The sequence below is a fragment of the Gavia stellata genome, chromosome 2 (assembly GCF_030936135.1).
Source record: "Gavia stellata isolate bGavSte3 chromosome 2, bGavSte3.hap2, whole genome shotgun sequence".
Lineage (NCBI taxonomy): Eukaryota > Metazoa > Chordata > Aves > Gaviiformes > Gaviidae > Gavia > Gavia stellata.
In genome coordinates, this window is record NC_082595.1 from 18,953,986 (window position 1) to 18,971,206 (window position 17,221).

The 17,221-nt window shown below is 36.0% G+C and overlaps 1 protein-coding gene across 1 annotated transcript in view; it reads right to left on the minus strand.

The window, feature by feature from the left end:
* Positions 1 to 17,221, minus strand: part of DNAH8 (dynein axonemal heavy chain 8) — a 145,176-nt gene that overhangs the window by 113,782 nt on the left and 14,173 nt on the right. Inside the window, exons 11-23 of the mRNA XM_059835831.1 lie at positions 16,741 to 16,887; positions 15,592 to 15,789; positions 15,011 to 15,087; positions 14,432 to 14,531; positions 12,128 to 12,247; positions 10,699 to 10,834; positions 9,506 to 9,693; positions 8,489 to 8,569; positions 5,247 to 5,363; positions 2,615 to 2,734; positions 1,695 to 1,826; positions 1,411 to 1,417; positions 470 to 579 (exon numbers count right to left, since the gene is read on the minus strand). Of these exons, the coding sequence (XP_059691814.1) occupies positions 470 to 579; positions 1,411 to 1,417; positions 1,695 to 1,826; positions 2,615 to 2,734; positions 5,247 to 5,363; positions 8,489 to 8,569; positions 9,506 to 9,693; positions 10,699 to 10,834; positions 12,128 to 12,247; positions 14,432 to 14,531; positions 15,011 to 15,087; positions 15,592 to 15,789; positions 16,741 to 16,887 (1,533 nt within the window). The remainder of the gene's footprint in view (positions 1 to 469; positions 580 to 1,410; positions 1,418 to 1,694; positions 1,827 to 2,614; positions 2,735 to 5,246; positions 5,364 to 8,488; positions 8,570 to 9,505; positions 9,694 to 10,698; positions 10,835 to 12,127; positions 12,248 to 14,431; positions 14,532 to 15,010; positions 15,088 to 15,591; positions 15,790 to 16,740; positions 16,888 to 17,221) is intronic.

A 17,221-nucleotide genomic window follows, 5' to 3' on the forward strand; every position in this document is an offset into this window, starting at 1 on the left:
AACATTATTGCATTTGTGCTTGCAAGTTTGAGAGTCTTTGTTCTCTATTTCCACTTCTCTACTCTGCTGAATATGAAGGGATTCTGTTCTTCAAGGAAAAAGTACAAAAGAAGGTGATCTTTCTTGGTGAAGTTGGAAGAGGAGGATAGAAAGGGTGAGTGTTTCTGCCCACCCAAGGAGGAAAGCCTGTGTTACAGCTTAGGCACAATATTCTCTCCAAGCTTTTACACTTACATATCAAGAATCTGTTTAATAAAGGTGATAACTGGAATAATGTAGAATACATTTTTGAAAGCTAAGATCCATCTTAAATTCACTTTGTAGGGAAGCTATTGCATAATTTTTACATGACATTTGATATTCTCTATGTGATGTCTTTCTGTCACATGGATATCCAGCTACCAAAACCCAAGATACTGTTTACTAATCTGATCAGTCTGAAAAAAATTCCCTTCTTATCACAAAATACCTTTTTAAACTCATCTTCTTTATCATTGCCTTTGCCGTTATCACCATGAAGAGCTGCAGAACTATTCTTTTCTCTCTCCTCTTCATCATTTCCAAACACTATATGTTTTTCTTTCACTGCAAATTTTAAGAAATATGTATTTTTTGTTAACTGAACATTGTATCCGGTGTCCCCCCTCTTTACAGGCAAAACAATTTTGCTTTTTATTTTAGTAGTACCTAGATCAGCTAATCAGTTTTATTTCACACCTTTTTTCACTCCAGGAACCTGGTCAAAAGCCCAATCTATGAGCCTCTGCCTAACAAACACCATGCACTACAAATAAGTTATTAAAGACAGGTAGGCAGACACGGATATATCAGCTGGAAATGCCCCCCCCCCCCCCCCCCAAAAAAAAAAAAAAATCAACATAAACAATTTAACAAAATACAGAGAAGTATCTTTTCATCAGGTCTTTCTGGTTGCATCGTATTGAACTACCTGGAGTACTGACCCTGACCATGCCTCTATACCTGGAGGAAACTGAACCCAGAAGGAAAAAATCCTGTGTAAGAAAAGGAGCTCCAATACTGATTAAGCCACAAATTATATTTTTCCTTAAAACAGAGTATTTTCCTCCAACTATAAACTATTTCTCCTATAATGGTACAGGAGCTCCTAAAATCTTTGTAACCCACCCCACTGCAGTGGGCACTAGCCATATTGAACAGCTGTGAGCCTTGTACGTTAGCAGTTGATAGTCAGCTGACTGTACTAATATAAACTGACCAGCCAGTAAAGCACTAGTATTTGAGATACAATTCTACTGTGGCAGAAAAGTCAAAGAGAGGGATGGTACCAAATACCTGACATAGCTGAGAAGAGAGGAACACTGTATTTCACTTACGGAGAAAAAAAAAAAAAGTGTAATAACAAGTGACTAAGAGAAATGGAACCATAACTTTCTTCCTCCAGAGCAAATACCTTGGTAATCTAAATAGAAAGACAGAGTTTAATTCTAGAAGCTCCACCAATACTGAATTACCTCTGTATTTCATAGGCTAGTGGTTTAGTTTAACATTGGTAAATGAAGGCAGAACTGTGACACAGATGAAACTGTAGCAGGAGGGAGAAGTCTGAAGAAAATTAGCTAAAACAATTCAATTTTGATACGTACTAGCTAAATCTACAGAACAAGGGACAGAAATTTTTATTTAAATAATCAACATTATCTACCTGATAATACATGTTTTTCTGAGGTTTTCTTAGAATATTTAATTTCGTTATTCTTTTCAAATACTGATATTAGTTCTTGAACAGCATCTTCAATGCGCATGCTTTTATGGTTCAATAACTCAGCACATTCTTTTGTGTAAGTCTGTTAAATAAAATATAAATGAATTATCTTAGTATCACTGATTATCTTATTCCTGTTCCTCTTCATGGATAGCCAAAACATTTTCCTGAATATTTCATTCTTCAGACTGAGACTATTTCATTGAAACAGCAACATTTTTAAAAGAAAACTGAGAAACCAAACCCAAAATCTTTATTCAAAATTATAAAAAATCTGTTGTAGTATCACTATATTTTTAATGCTTTTTTAAAAATTTCCATTTTTGAAATGCAATGGTATTTTTAAGGGCCAGAAGAAAACCCTGAATATTGAAGGGAGGTCACAGTCTGAATCTGAAATTACCCCAATACTCTTTCAACTGTCCTCAACAATTTTATTTACTTGCACTAATTAACTAACTAAATACATTTTTAGCCTCATTTTGAATCAAGAAAACTTTCAAATTCTCAAATATACTTGTTGGAAAGCATTTTTTGCATTCTCCTTAAAAAAACAGTTTGGAAAAAATAGGAAAATAAAGGCTGCATATGTCCGAGTATCTTCATACAAAAAAAAAAAAATCTCTCATCTAATTGTGAAGCAGTTAAATAAATAAAAATTATCTATGAAACACTACAGCTTAAATATCTCAAATACCTAAGAACTAATTTATCTTCATATAAAATATTTTAACCAAAATATTTTAATTAAAAAAAAGTTCTGTATTTCTACAGTGAGAAGAATTCTTTTCTAGTTTTATATTGATTTACTATGGCATTGTTTCTAACATGCTCAAGGATACAAGTTTGAAGATGTAAAGTGGCACACACCTCATTGCAGGTCAACATATTCTCCACTTCGATAGGACCATCTGCTGGTAAGACAATTAAAAGAGAATTTGATATTTCTTTTAATATTAAATCAATCCGCACTTCGCTTAAATCATTAACCTAAAAAGAGAAAATTGTCTTAACATTGCACATTTACATATAAAGCATAACATACTCTATTTTGGAGCGTTCTAACAGGTATACAATGTTTTACAGAAAAATAAAAATTGTATCTCTCTAGCCAATGAAAATGCAAGAAACTTACATAGTAGAAAATCCTCTAAGAAAGTGAATCGTAACTGAAAAAAATCCTGCGGTGAAAGCACCAACACAAAAGACCCCAAAATAAGAGAAGCAGAGAAAAAAGGAAGCACAGCAATGCCTCATGAGTCATGGTAACTTAGGGGATATTTACAATGGCTAAATACAGTCTGCTTTTACTGTGAATTATCCTCTTTCCCTGTCATCTACAGAGGGTATTTAGGGAGACAAGTAACCTACAAAACATTTAGCCTTTGTTAACATGTTCCATTGCAGACAATTCGGAATATGAACAGTGAAAGAATAGGTGTAAGTCTGGAAATTACACAGTTACTATTGCCACAGAAAACAAGAACTCCATTGCTAAGAGTGCATGTATTTAAATCCTGCACAGTGTGATAAACCAATTCTAAAAAGATTAGTAGTGTGCACAATTTTATTTCAGGCAGTCCTTTAAAAACAAAATTTTGTCATTCTTGAGTATCTGCTGGTTCCATGTTTGGAAACTGAGACATATGAATCCTTGAGAAAGTGAAACCTTTAGAGGAATTTTGTGTCCACCTACTTCTTCACAGATTTCTGGTTATCAGCACCGTGTTTTAAAATTCACTGTACAAGTGAAATTAATTCACAGACAGTATAAGCCAAGCCTACTTCTGCACCATAACAGCAATGATCTAATTTTTGAATGAGCTTCTCTTGACAGTTCAAAGAGCTGTCCAGTCTTGGAGATTAGATGAATGAGTGACAATGGAAAGAATTATCTCCTATGCCCGAAGAACCTCATCAGAAAGTGGTCCCAAGACTAAAAGTAGCTTCTTTAAACTTGTTTTTCTTCTGTCCTGAAAGTTTAGGAATTGATGGAATAGAAGAGAACTCTTGCTCCGTGATGTTATCCATGCTGGACTCCTGAAGAACCCTTGCTGTTTTAACAGCAGTTTTAGCCAGACAGGCAGTAATAGCAAGTCAGATCCCAGATCATTCCAGTTATGCGGGATACACTGTTGCTAGATTAACTAAAACAGAGTAACAAAACAAGCTACTTTAATGCAAGAGGATTAGATTCTTGTTCATGATCTTATTAGCCACAGTTCTAGTTGCAAGGCAGGGGCTGCTGTAACTTGCTTGATGGTTTAGTCTTCAATGCTTCTCCTTCTTTCACTCAGCACAGCTTTTCACTGCAGTTTTGATTCTGAATTACAGCATTGTTAGCATTCAGCCAACTAGAGTGAAGTGGCTTTGTCATGGCAGAATCCAAACAAAACTGACTTCTGTCCAATTTTTATTTTTTTACCTGAAATATTCTGCATCTGTGATATCCCATCTTGTTTGTCACAATATCACTCATGCATCTGTTCTATGTCACCTTTTCCCTATTTGTTTACAATATACCCTTCACAGTAATCAAGGGTCTAACCAAGTTTACATCTTTTTGTATTGATATGGGAGGGGTAAGCAAGTCAGAAACGTACACAACCTACATATTTAAGGAAAACAGATTGTATCTACCAAACACATGGTTATTTCAGATATACTCAGGCTCAGAGAGCTGTTAATCTCTTACACAGCCAATCTTTTTTACAGCTTTGGGTTTCAGCGGCAAACAGAGCATTTGATTATAATTATGTTTCTCCTGCCATACAGAAAAAGAAGTGGCTATAGCCACAAGTGACTAATAATCTCCTACCACAGGAGAGACAATTTATGATATCGGTACGAGAGATCATAACCATACAGTTCAACCATCGAGCCAGAAGGATGATCTGACTATTGAGGTAATGTCTTGGGAAGAAAAAGAACCAACACGGGTCCTCAAGCATGTTAATAGAATCAAAACAATTCAGAAATTATGTGGCAAACACTAAGAGAGGAAAAAAGCACAAACTCAGTCAGCATGCAGAGAACTGTGAGGGAAAACCATGCTCCCCTTCATTATTTTATGGACTGCACAGAGGAGACAGTTTCACAGCATGCCTGCTATGAATACAGTTAATGCTAAGAAGTTCTCCACTGGAGAGTGTTAACATGGAGGTATCTTGTGTGCAACCGTACTCATGGACAGCACTCAAAGAGAAGCAGAGGTTCAGTCTGAAAAGAAGAGTGGTAGTCACAGGACCTGAGGACAACAAGTGGAAATACATTCTACCGCAAGAACGGAAGCAAAGATCAAACATTTGAGGGTAATACTGGGAGAGAAACATTGATTACATTGCTCTTCAAAAAAAGAACATACTTCAATAAGCAAACAAAATTTCTATGTATTTCAAGTGGTAAAAAAATAAGTACAGGTTAATTTCCAATATGAAGAGAAGTGTACTGGAAATAATTTCTCTAAACTGTCATTTCATTTATACAGTGATCAAGTGTATACCTCTTTCAAAAACTGTTTAAATATATACAGAACTTGATCAGCTTCTTGAAAGAAACTTTCCAGTGTCAGAGATGACCAAGTCAACATGGTAAGTCCTTGCCTCAACACAGCTTCCATCTAAGCATAAAAATACAATTTCATAGATTAAAAAAAAAAAGAAACATAATTTTTAAAAAAACCATTATTATTAGAATCACTAATATCACTGATGAAATAGAGTTGAGTTTAAGTTTTGCAAGGAAGGTTACAAGTTTTAAGGAAAACATGAAATAAATTTATGCAATATTGCGGAAGGAGAGAGTAGTGCATACTATAGCCTCTGTCCACAACTGTCAAGTGGATCAGCAAAGATCTTCCCCTTCCTGTTCACCTGGATAGTGTCTTTTAGTGGTTCACACTACTTCCCAAAATTAAAATCAAGTCCACTATTGATCTTACAATTTGTCCTTTAACATGTATCTTGACCACCCTTAACAGCGTAATTACTTGTCTTTCAACTTCATGTATCTATCTAATGACATTTTTCATTTGACCCTTTTTGAACCACACTGATTGTCTTCAAATTTTGTTATAGCCTTGATGCTAATTTTAAAAATCCTCTCTTCCCTACCATTTCCCTTACTGAATTCTTGGTTCTCCATGGTCTGTTTCATCCAGATTTGTCACCACCAAGATCTTCAGCATGTAGCTGAAAACAGCTCATTTCCCTGTCACTATATGATCTACACCAAGGTTCTTCCTTCACTGCAGATTCTGTACCTTCGAGGGACATGGGACTCTAAGGAAAAGGAAACCTTATACTATCACCAGGCTAGGAAAATCAACTTTTCCAGACTCTCTCACAGAGCTTCTCTGAAATTTTTGCCTAGCACTCCAAAACTTCTCACTGATTTCCCAGTATACAGAATCACACAGAATCACTACGGTTGGAAAAGACCTGTAAGATCATCAAGTCCAACCTGGGAAAAAAAAAAAAAAAAAAAAAAGAAAAAAAAAAAAAAAAGCCAACCACCACACAACAACAACAAGCCACAACACACCAAAAACCAACCCACCCAACACCACACAGCACCATGTCCATCAAGCTACATGCCACAATGCCACATCCACACGCTCCTTGAATACCTCCAGGGAGGGTGACTCTACCACCTCCCTGGGCAGCCTATTCCAATGTTTCACTACTCTCTCGGTAAAGAACTTTTTCCTAATATCTAGCCTGAACCTCCCCTGGCACAACTTGAGGCCATTTCCTCTAGTCCTGTCACTTGTCACTTGGGAGAAGAGACCAACACCCACCTCTCTGCAATCCCCCTTCAGGTAGTTGTAGAGAGCGATAAGGTCTCCCCTCAGCCTCCTCTTCTCCAGGCTAAACAACCCCAGCTCCCTCAGCCGCTCCTCATAAGACTTGTGTTCCAGACCCCTCACCAGCTTCGTCGCCCTTCTCTGGACACGCTCCAGCACCTCAATGTCTTTCTTGTAGTGAGGGCCCCAAAACTGAACACAGTATTCGAGGTGCGGCCTCACCAGCGCTGAGTACAGAGGCATGATCACCTCCCTGCTCCTGCTGGCCACACCATTTCTGATACAAGCCAGGATGCCGTTGGCCTTCTTGGCCACCTGGGCACACTGCTGGCTCATATTCAGCCGGGTGTCGATCAACACCCCCAGGTCCTTTTCTGCGCGGGAGCTTTCCAGCCACTCGTCCCCAAGCCTGTAGCGTTGCCTGGGGTTGTAGTGGCCAAAGTGTAGAACCCGGCACTTGGCCTTATTGAACTTCATCCGGCTGGCCTCAGCCCATCGATCCAGCCTGTCCAGATCCCTCTGCAGAGCCTTCCTACCCTCAAGCAGATCAACACTCCCTCCCAACTTGGTGTCGTCTGCAAACTTGCTGACCACAATTTTAAATGTTGCCATCCCCATCATCCTTGAAGTGACAGAAATTAAATTTTGATTAATTGCTGAGAAACTTCGAACTGATTCCACTCATATTTAATTTTAAATAGCCACCTATCATATCTGCTCTTTCATCTTGACATTTACCAAGTCACTGCCTGGACTTCACCCACTATCTTCATCCTAATGCTTCTTTTTGCTATGTCTATATCACAGACAAAACAATGAATTCAGCTCAGATAGACACACAAGATATTTGCAAATATAGCCATTACTATCACCTTAATTGATATGTTTTTGGGGAATATATTTAACTCCACAATGCTGGGATGGTACTGTTACTGGTAACCAACATAGCCAATCTAGAAACAGTTTAAGGCTCTACATGAGTTACTGTCAAATTATGGCACCAATGTAGGCATAGGTTAGATTTGCTTATTCCATCTTTGGATTTGTGCTTTCCTCTCTTCTTCCTATACACTGAAGACTTCCCTCCCTTCTTCAAAAAAGATTTTCATCTTCTGTTGTTTGTACAATACTCACCCTTCTCTTTTGCCAGTTGTTTCCTCTAAAATACAGAGTTTTATGATTCCCTCTACAATATAATCATGTCTACAGTAGTATCACTGAAGTGAAAATTATCATCACTTTATCTTTTTGTCTTTTATTATTTAAGTCTTAAGAGCAAGGACAAACTTTTTGTTTCTCACACTTCAGCACATGCCAACTATGTAGTTACACAAAGTTATGCAAATTCTGCAACCTTCTGATGTTATTATTTACAATCAAAAAGGGAAGAGTTACTTAGAACAACCACATAAGTACACTTGCAAGTGTACTTGTCTGGTAAAACAAAATGGCTTGTAGGACAGACATTCTTCATCTCCAATAAAACTGTACCTTTAGTGTAGTATATAACCTTTCTACATCACTGAAGAGACTGACTCAATTCACAAGGCTAATAATTCTCTCCAAGCAGACAAGGATCATGACATTTAGTATTTCAACTAAATGAAAAGCACAACTTCCCATGAAAACCTCTAAAACTGAAATACGTGATAATTTACTTCCATGTCAAAGCCAGAGATTTGTGTAGATAAACAGACCCACAAAGTCCATATTCTTTGTTCTACTGGGTTTACATCTCATAGGCATTAAGATTATTCTACTGTAATACACATTATTTGAGCACTGCAGAAGGGATGCAAAGAGCAAATTTTTGGTCTTAAAGGTTTTAGTAAAATTATCAAGTCCACAACATGCAGATCCATCTAAATGTTTTAAAACTATAAACTACTATTATTCTAACTTCTTCTGAAGTATACTGATGTGCATTTAGCAATACCAACCTTTTTCATTTTTGGTGCCATTAGATTTACAAAAATCATTGGTGTTTCTTGACATAAATCTTCATAACATTGGAGAAGACCCTGTTAATTATTAGAATAGTAGTATCAAGAAAAATATTTTAAGTGCTTTCTTTACTGAAGCAAACAACCTGTTATACAATCATATCATCAAAAAAAAACCAGGGAAAGCAGTACAAGACTACATGTGAAAACAAGCATAGAATTTTACACATACATTACATACATATGTACATCATTTCTGGAATATAATGAATCCATATCATGCTACACAAAGAAGAATGAAAGCAGCCTTCAAGCGACACATTCCTAGTCTTTATGCACAAAGCCAGACAAAGTATGATCTTTCTCTAGAGCTAAAGACAGCTTGAGCTTTAGTGACTCTAAGTTGCAATACCCTCTTGGAACTAATTATCTAAAGCATATGATACTCCAAGCCACATATAAACTCAGTTTTAAAATAACCTCGTGTTATGCCTTACACACACAGACACATCTTGTATGGTACACCTCATCCCCAAGATAGAAGCTTCTCTAAATACTACAACAATAGCAAATACTACAACAAGTATCAGAAATCGGACTTCTCTGGCCAGTAACCTGCAAAATTCTTGATGTTTTTGTGGCTCACCACATCTTCCAATCCAGAAGAATTCCAACCTTTGCTTCTCAAGGACTCTGCAAGACTGCGTTTTACTGAGTTTCAAAGAGTGAACACATTTTGGATAGCTCTAATTATTTCACCACCACAATATATTTAATGTGGCAGAGGGTACGAGAAATATATATGCTTATATTTGAGTTTATACTAGCCCACACAGCAGTTAGTAGAGGTTTTTCAAATGAGATCCTCTATGTCCCCCTGTGCGTACCACAAACTTACCTTAAACTACCTCATACCCAGCTTTAATATTTATTTAACCACAGAAAAATTTCTGTGGTTAATCAGATGTTATTTTTTATTTTTTAAACAGCAATCATGATAATTTTTAAGTTTACCTCTAAACGCAATTTGTTTGACTTCAGTTTATTTTCTATTTTTACTATCTTTTTTGCTTGCTCCGGTACTTCCAGACCCAGCTTGATCATACATTTGGTCTCTCGGACAATCTCTGGAATTTGGGGATCAAAATTAACCAGGAACTTCCCAGTTTTAGGATGACGTGCAAATATTGTGTCTTGTAAGGCTGTAAAGACATTTTTATATCAGTTGCTAAGACAAACAGTTGTGTCTGTTATATAAACTATTATGAAACACAGATTTCTAATATTACTATATAGTGATTAAATATGTATGGTTACTTGTGAAATAGCTTCACATTTTCAGTTAAAGAAAATATACACCTGACTTTCACCTTATTAGCTTTCTGCTAATTTATAAAATCCCAATTTATTTCCCTTCATAAGCTAAACAAGCATCAGATCCAGTCTTATTTGTGGTATATTTTTTTCTTAGCTCAAGTTAGAGAATTATGACATTCATTTTCTAAGGACCTGGAAACACAACACTTGAGATGCTCAGTATCTTATAGGAATTTTTTAACCCAGAGGGTGAATGCTTACAAAGAGATATTGCAAAAACCCAAAACAAAATAAAAGCCCAAACAGCAACACAAAAACCTCTGTTGACTGTGTGATCATAAGACATTATTCTTATAGATCTACTCCTAGTTTTGAAGCCCACAGAGTGTCTACAATTTACGTGAAAAATCTACTCAGAAAATTTTTTTTTTTTAAACTTCGACTGTCATTTAATCTTAAAATGATAAAACTTGATTATCAAACATTTTTTTCTAGGCATAAAGTAATACTTGTCCTGAGAGGGACTAGGATAATACAACTGTATGAATTATTATAATGGAAAGAAAACAGGAATTATTATTCATAATATAACAATGATATACATAAAGAATTTGAATACAAAACCAAACAACTGTGTGTCTTATATTTGTTTCACTATTGTTTCCAGTCATCTGTCCAACAGTGTACCAAATCTGCAAACCTCTGCATCAAATCAAGTTTCAAGGTCAGTAAAGGACAAAGATTTGTATTATTTGGCCTACTTATTGAATCATTATTAATTTGCACATTTTAAGGGTAAATGAGGCTTAAAAAATTATCTGATTTGATTTGTGTTAATGTAGCATTCAATAACATTTTTTAAAAAGCCAATTACATATGTAATTACTTACGATATTGTAATTGTGAAATTTCCTTCATCCATGCATTATGATAGACTACCTCAAATTCCACCAATACATAGGCAATTCTGTTGTATAATCTAACAACTGCTTTACCTTCTGGACTCGCCAAGATATTTGACTTTTTCTATTAAAACACAGTACGTTCAAATTAAAACCATATCAAAAGAAAATCATATTGTTTGGGTTTTTCTCAATTTAACTATTGCCTATACATTGCCTAAGTTAATACTACAAATTATACTTACAGAGTTCTTATAAACTGTATAAAATATTTATGATTCAAATTTATAGGGCAATAAAGTCAGTAAGAACTTGTAAGTAAATATTTAAACACATGTACTTTATTATATTGTGATAAAAACCTGTAATTCCCAGTGAAATGGATGCTCAGTTCTCCTCAAAATTGAACAGCAACTAAAAATTGATTTTAAAAAGATCTCCTTTTTTAATCAGTGACGATATTTATGTCTGGGGTTTTTGGATCAGATTCAGGTGATCATTATTCCCATCTGAGGGTAAAAGGTAAGTGAAAACCTCTCTCACACAGAAGTTAATTTGGCAGGAGATCCTAGATACTTTGTAGGAGAATCACTCAAACTTATTGCTATAGTGGTTCCTAGCATAGCAAGTTTCTGACTATTCCAATGAAGGAAGGAAATCTAATACCAAGAAATTCCTAAGGCCCATAAATGTCAAAGCTTTATGTGGCTGGTACCAACCTTTGGCTGTATGTTTAGTGGTACAGAAAATGTAGAACCGGAAAGTTCAGTAATGGAATTTCCTGTTCCCAGACTAGTTCAGAGACCATCTACAGTGAAACTGGTGACCAGATCCGCAGTTATAGTACTGCAACTATTGTGTGGGTCCTTATAATAAACTTGCTTTTTCAGTGGTACCAGAACATACACAGTAGACAATTTCAGGATGTCAGGCAGTCCACATTTATGCCTTAAGCTCCTCCTAGCTGCCCTGCCACTTGGTAGAGAGACATGATTCTCCATAGAGAACCCTGTGGGGCTAGAGGAACAGAAGTGGTGGGTACTCGGTTAAGATACAGGACATGAGTCTTATGTACAAGCCCCGGCCTATTCCATTAGAAAAAGAAGAAAAACACCAATGGCTGGAATGGTGAAATATTTCTTTGGGCAATATGAAGACAGACATATTAACAATTCAGTGCATATTTCCAGCTTGGGGTGCTAGTTCAGTGGTAAGTCAAAGAAACACTACATCATGGATCTACAACAATGGTTACTGCAGAGCATATTTTTTTAACTAGATATTCACATGCAAATAAACAGGTTGCCTAGCATATGAGAAGTGACATTACCATAGCCAGAAACATTATGGTCGCTCTACTGAAGTAAGACAGTTCACTGTTACACAAAACACCTAATTTTTCCTCACATAAACTTACGTGGAAATAGTTGATTGGTTCATTTATCCTCCTGAATAGCTGTCTCGCCCACAGTATCTTTCCTGCAACAGGTGGCATGTTTCGAGCCAGAGGAGGGTCATCTTTCTGAATTTGGTAAAGCTACAATAAGAATATCATTAAACACATGGATTAAAAAAAAAAATCCGTTGAAATGTTAAACTGTTTTTCCTTTAGTACCACAATTTCTTCCTCCTCCCAAACAGATTAAATTTGTCCCACAAACAGTTCATTGAGAGAAAAATATATTGTTTCCCCAACTTGCTACTGTTCTGAGATACACACATTGATACCGCTGTTGGTATGTCTCCTATCTTCATTATCTCATGCTGTTTCTTAGCTGTGCTTACTTATGACAGAGCCCTGAGTACAGCCAAAGGCATTGCAAACCTAGGAGCCGAGCAGCCAGTATTCAAGGCCAAGCCTGACAGGTGCTGCTATGTAACTTTGGAGCCACCTGCTGTGAAAGAACATTGTGTAAGGAAGTGGTGTGAGAACCTTTGTTGGGGCTTTTCCTTCTTTGCTTGGGAACTGCCCTCAGGAAAGGCCTAAGCTATATTGTTAGCTGAGAGGTTTTACCTGAATAGAAATGTCAACATTGTTCTTCAGACATATACACCTGACTAATAGCTTACATTTCAGGAGTTGGACTTGATGATTCTTGTGGGTCCCTTCCAGCCCAGGATAATCTATGGTTCTATGATATGCACTTTTCTACTAACATCTCATCAATATGTATGTAGAGACTCCTAGGTACACAACCCATGCTTTTACCTGCTCCCAGGCTGAGAAAAAAAAGGGGCCCTACTCACTGAATGGCTGCATTATAGTCAAGAAAAATTTGGCCTAAAATTATCACATACCAAATTTTCACTGACAAATTATTGAAGCACTTTAGAATCAGTATAGCAGTGGAAACAACTTTTTATTAGAAATAACTTGCTTGGCAAAGATAAAAAGCAATCTAATAACATCTAATAAATAGAACTAGCCAGCATACTGGTGACATATTCTTCAACAGAAGAAAGAGGAATATTTGTATCCACCCAACTTCAGGCATGCAGACTCATGCTGTTGTAACACAAACAGCTGTACTGCTTAAGCAAACACCACTTTTCACTCACTGACATGTCGTCCTACCCCCGTACCGTCTCCTGCACAGTGCCAACAAAAGAAACCCAAGTAGCCTCACGGTGAACTTGAGAGGAATGGAAATGGATGAAACCCCCTCAGAAAAATGTATCTATTATTTTGGCTGGGAAAAAGCAGCCAGGGGTGGGGTTAGTGATTTCTTAAACAGGCAGTGCTGCTGAAAATATGTTCATCAAATTAAGCCAGTAATCAGAGGTTCAGGAAGTGTTATATACAGTGAGTAGATAGGGAAATGACACTATGAAGGGTGGTTCAGAGCAGCTATGCTAGGCTACAGTTTAAAGTCACTGTTTGGAGAAATCTTTTTCTAGTAAGTGCAGAGTTTACCAATACTTGGTTCCTCATGTAAACATGTGTCATTCATCTGACAAAATGCAAACATCTCTAAAAAAATATTTGCATCAGTCTGGTTTTCCAGATTCCCTTTATACTCATTGAAGAAAAACGGCCATTTCAAGGGAATTATTTAGATCTTCAGGCTAACACATAAAATAGATCAGATTAATTGACTCTAGAATACTTGTTTCTTTCTTGAGTAGAAAGGGGGTCCGGACGTCTGGTTCTGATGCAGATGTTTATTTTGCAGACATATAAAGTCAGGTTAGATTAATTCCTCTCTAAACGTTTAAAGTCAAGTGACAAGTTAATTCTCATTTATGCTAGTCATGGTACATTACACAAATCATGGAAAATTACTTTATAATTAATATAAATGCAATTTACCTACATTTTATACCTATTTTATACTGCCACCACATTAGATAATAGCCATGTATAAATGCAAATTAACTGTAGAGGCCTCATATAATAAAAAACCCAAAAGGTATACGCAAATTATGTACATAGCCAGTAAAGAACATACTTTTTTTTTCTTTAATTGATGAAGGAATAACAGAAAATGTTTTGGTTTAAAAAGTAAAATTGTGGGCAAATGTGTCATCACAAGAGCATGTATATCGTATTTGCCTATACACTCAGGTCTGCTTTCTGTAACAGGAAAATACAAGTATGATAAATTGAGCATTGACAGTCAGTTAGTGAAATAGGCAAAATAAATAAATATTATTCATATCAAAATATTTGCTCTTATTTTAACATGATGTTAAAGAAATGAAATGCAAAGAAATTAAATACCTTTTTAGTAGCTTCAAGTTCTGCTACATAATGTTGAAGAATACAACCAGCTGTACGTACTGTTTCTTCCTGAAGGCATGGCATTCTCAGATTTTGAAACCTGTATTAAAAATGAGTACCCAAAATTATATTTCTAACACACACATAATTTTTTTGGGGGGGGGAGGGGAGGGGGCACGGAGGGTGATACATGTACATTACATAAAATTAAAGAAGCACAAATCTAGGAAATGCTTCTGAATCTGGGAATTTTTTTTGCTTTGAGCGAATTTAAGCAAGTTAAAAAGTTCTGCCCTCGTGGGGTTTGTTGTTGTTGCTGTTGTGGTTTTTTTAGGTTTTTCTTTTAGTGTCCTGTTGTATGTATGAAATAAACTGTAATGAAATTAAGAAACAGGAGAATATATTGCTTTTCATAAGAAAGTTAAAATACATCTTTTATGATGATTAAATGGTTCAGAACACCAATAATGGAAAATTGTTGATTAGGCCCTTTGTTCTAAAATTAGCTGTGTTATTTAAATTGTGCTAATCAGTAATTTGAAATTACTTTAAAATATTTTAAAACATAATTGCCAATACCTTTGAAGTAACTGAAGTGCGTGCTGTGAAGACAAAATTCTCCCAAAACAGGTACGCATAAATGTCTGTATCTGTATCTAAAGGATATATAATTTAGTAAAGTTTTTCTAGTCATATAATAGTATTTCGATGTCTGATCATTTCTTAACATAGTAGCATCTGAAGTTGTTACTGTTCAAAGAACAAAATAGCAGCCTTCACCAGTCTATGCTTAATATAATCAATAAATAGCTACTGTCAGTCAAGTAATCTCTTAAAATGCTAGACAATTTTAGCAAAGAATCAAATCATATACTGACAACAGTTGCAGCTTTGTTCTGCCCAAAACCTAACCACATGTCTCCAGGCTAATAAACCACCTCCATGTAGATCATTCTCTCAGGTCTCATAATTTTTGTAATTTTGGCTGCAGAGTGACTGATCTTCAGTGAGGACTGTATGATGTATTTTACAGCTTCCTTTGGAAGGAGAAAGAATAGGAAAACCCTCCCTCCAGACAAATGCAAACTCTATGCTCTTTGGAAGAATACTGTAGCCTATTCACAGTCCAAAGTCTCACTGACATTCATGGAGATACTGACCTCTAAACCTTCAATTTTTGCCATGAAGTTTGCAAAATCCACATCAAATTCTGGTTTTCGTGGATCAAGGATGTCATATTGTTTCTTTTGAACACTTTGGTAGATACTTTTGAATTTTACTGCCATAATATCTATGCCTTCGATGGTAGACAGACTCAATGCACAAAAAGTTTGTACTACAGTTATCATCTCTGTAATCTGAAATATAAACATTATATTCATGCTCATAACAAATTATTTATTACTTCCTCTATAAACTAAAACCTGAGTAAAATAAAATACGCAACAGCCACTTCTCTAACTACCGCATTCAAAAATGTGTTTCTTCCAAGCTTCTAAGTATGTTCAACAGAGCATAGTTAATTCAGTTTTCAACATCAGTTCTCACCACAACCCAATACCAAAGGTAAAATCATCTTCATTTTTCGATGGTAGAGGGTTTACTTTTTTATATTTGACTGTTAGATTCAATAGGGTAATATGGAAAAAGAGTTAAAATACGACATACGCATACTGGTGACACAGAGATTTCAGTGAATAAAAAACCCAACCATTCAGATTAGTATGTATACTGCATGATAATGAAAAACATCAAAGACTCACAGAATTCCTATCCTGTGATGACTGCCTCGTTAGCCTTTTATCCCTCGCCTGACCTTATTCTGCACCAAGGAGCACCTAATATCTTTTCCATGCAAACTCTATGAATGCTAGTTCAATATCCTTTCATCAGGTTAGCAAGCTAAATGTTAAGACCACACCAAGAAGCAGAATTATCTGAAGAACTGTGCTTGGCAGTAACAGAAGTTTTTTATGCCTTAGGAAACCATTTAAAAAAAAAAAGCAAAGGTGTGTTATTTTTCACATAATTTTAAACCTCCTGAAATAATTATCTAAGTCTAGATCAATTAGGTTATTTCTCTCTACACAAACAGAAATAAACTGACAAATTCAGAAGGACATTGTGAGGTAATTGCCTAAAGCATTGGGATGACTTACTCTGTGGAAGTGCCTAATTTCTCTCAATAAAAAGTTACAAACTCCTTCACAGGATGATTAAGAGCATGTGTGTTGACAAGTGTCCACCCTGTAAACTGTTCTTTGGAGAAGCCCTTCTTCTCTACTGGTAACAGCACACAGTGTACTCACTTTTTCTAATCTCCTACAAAAAGCTTCAGATTTTCCAAAAATGTACATTTCCGATACTTCAAATGTCTTTTCTCCTAGAGTTTCCAAAATCTCTTGCTTTGTTTCATGAAAGCATTTCTGATATTCTTTCAATAGAAACATGCAGTCCTGAAAAGTGAAAAAAAAAAATACCATACTCATTATGCTATGTTTACAGGTGAGAGACTGGAGAACTCAAACCTACTGTCGTTCCAAAGTGGTTAATTATCACTGAAACTAGTTTCAGTCAACAGGCAGTAATGACTTACACACAGCGGTTTTCTTTCAGTATGTGTAGCAAATATTTGCAACATATGAACATACAACTCTACAGTACAGTGAAAGACTTAACACTGGGAAATGAGTCATCAAAAAAAGAAAGGAAAGTTTTAGTTCTTGTTGAAGAGTGGTTTAGAGGCCAGCAAAGAGCAGATGATGACTCCTGCTCTAAAGGAGACATTTG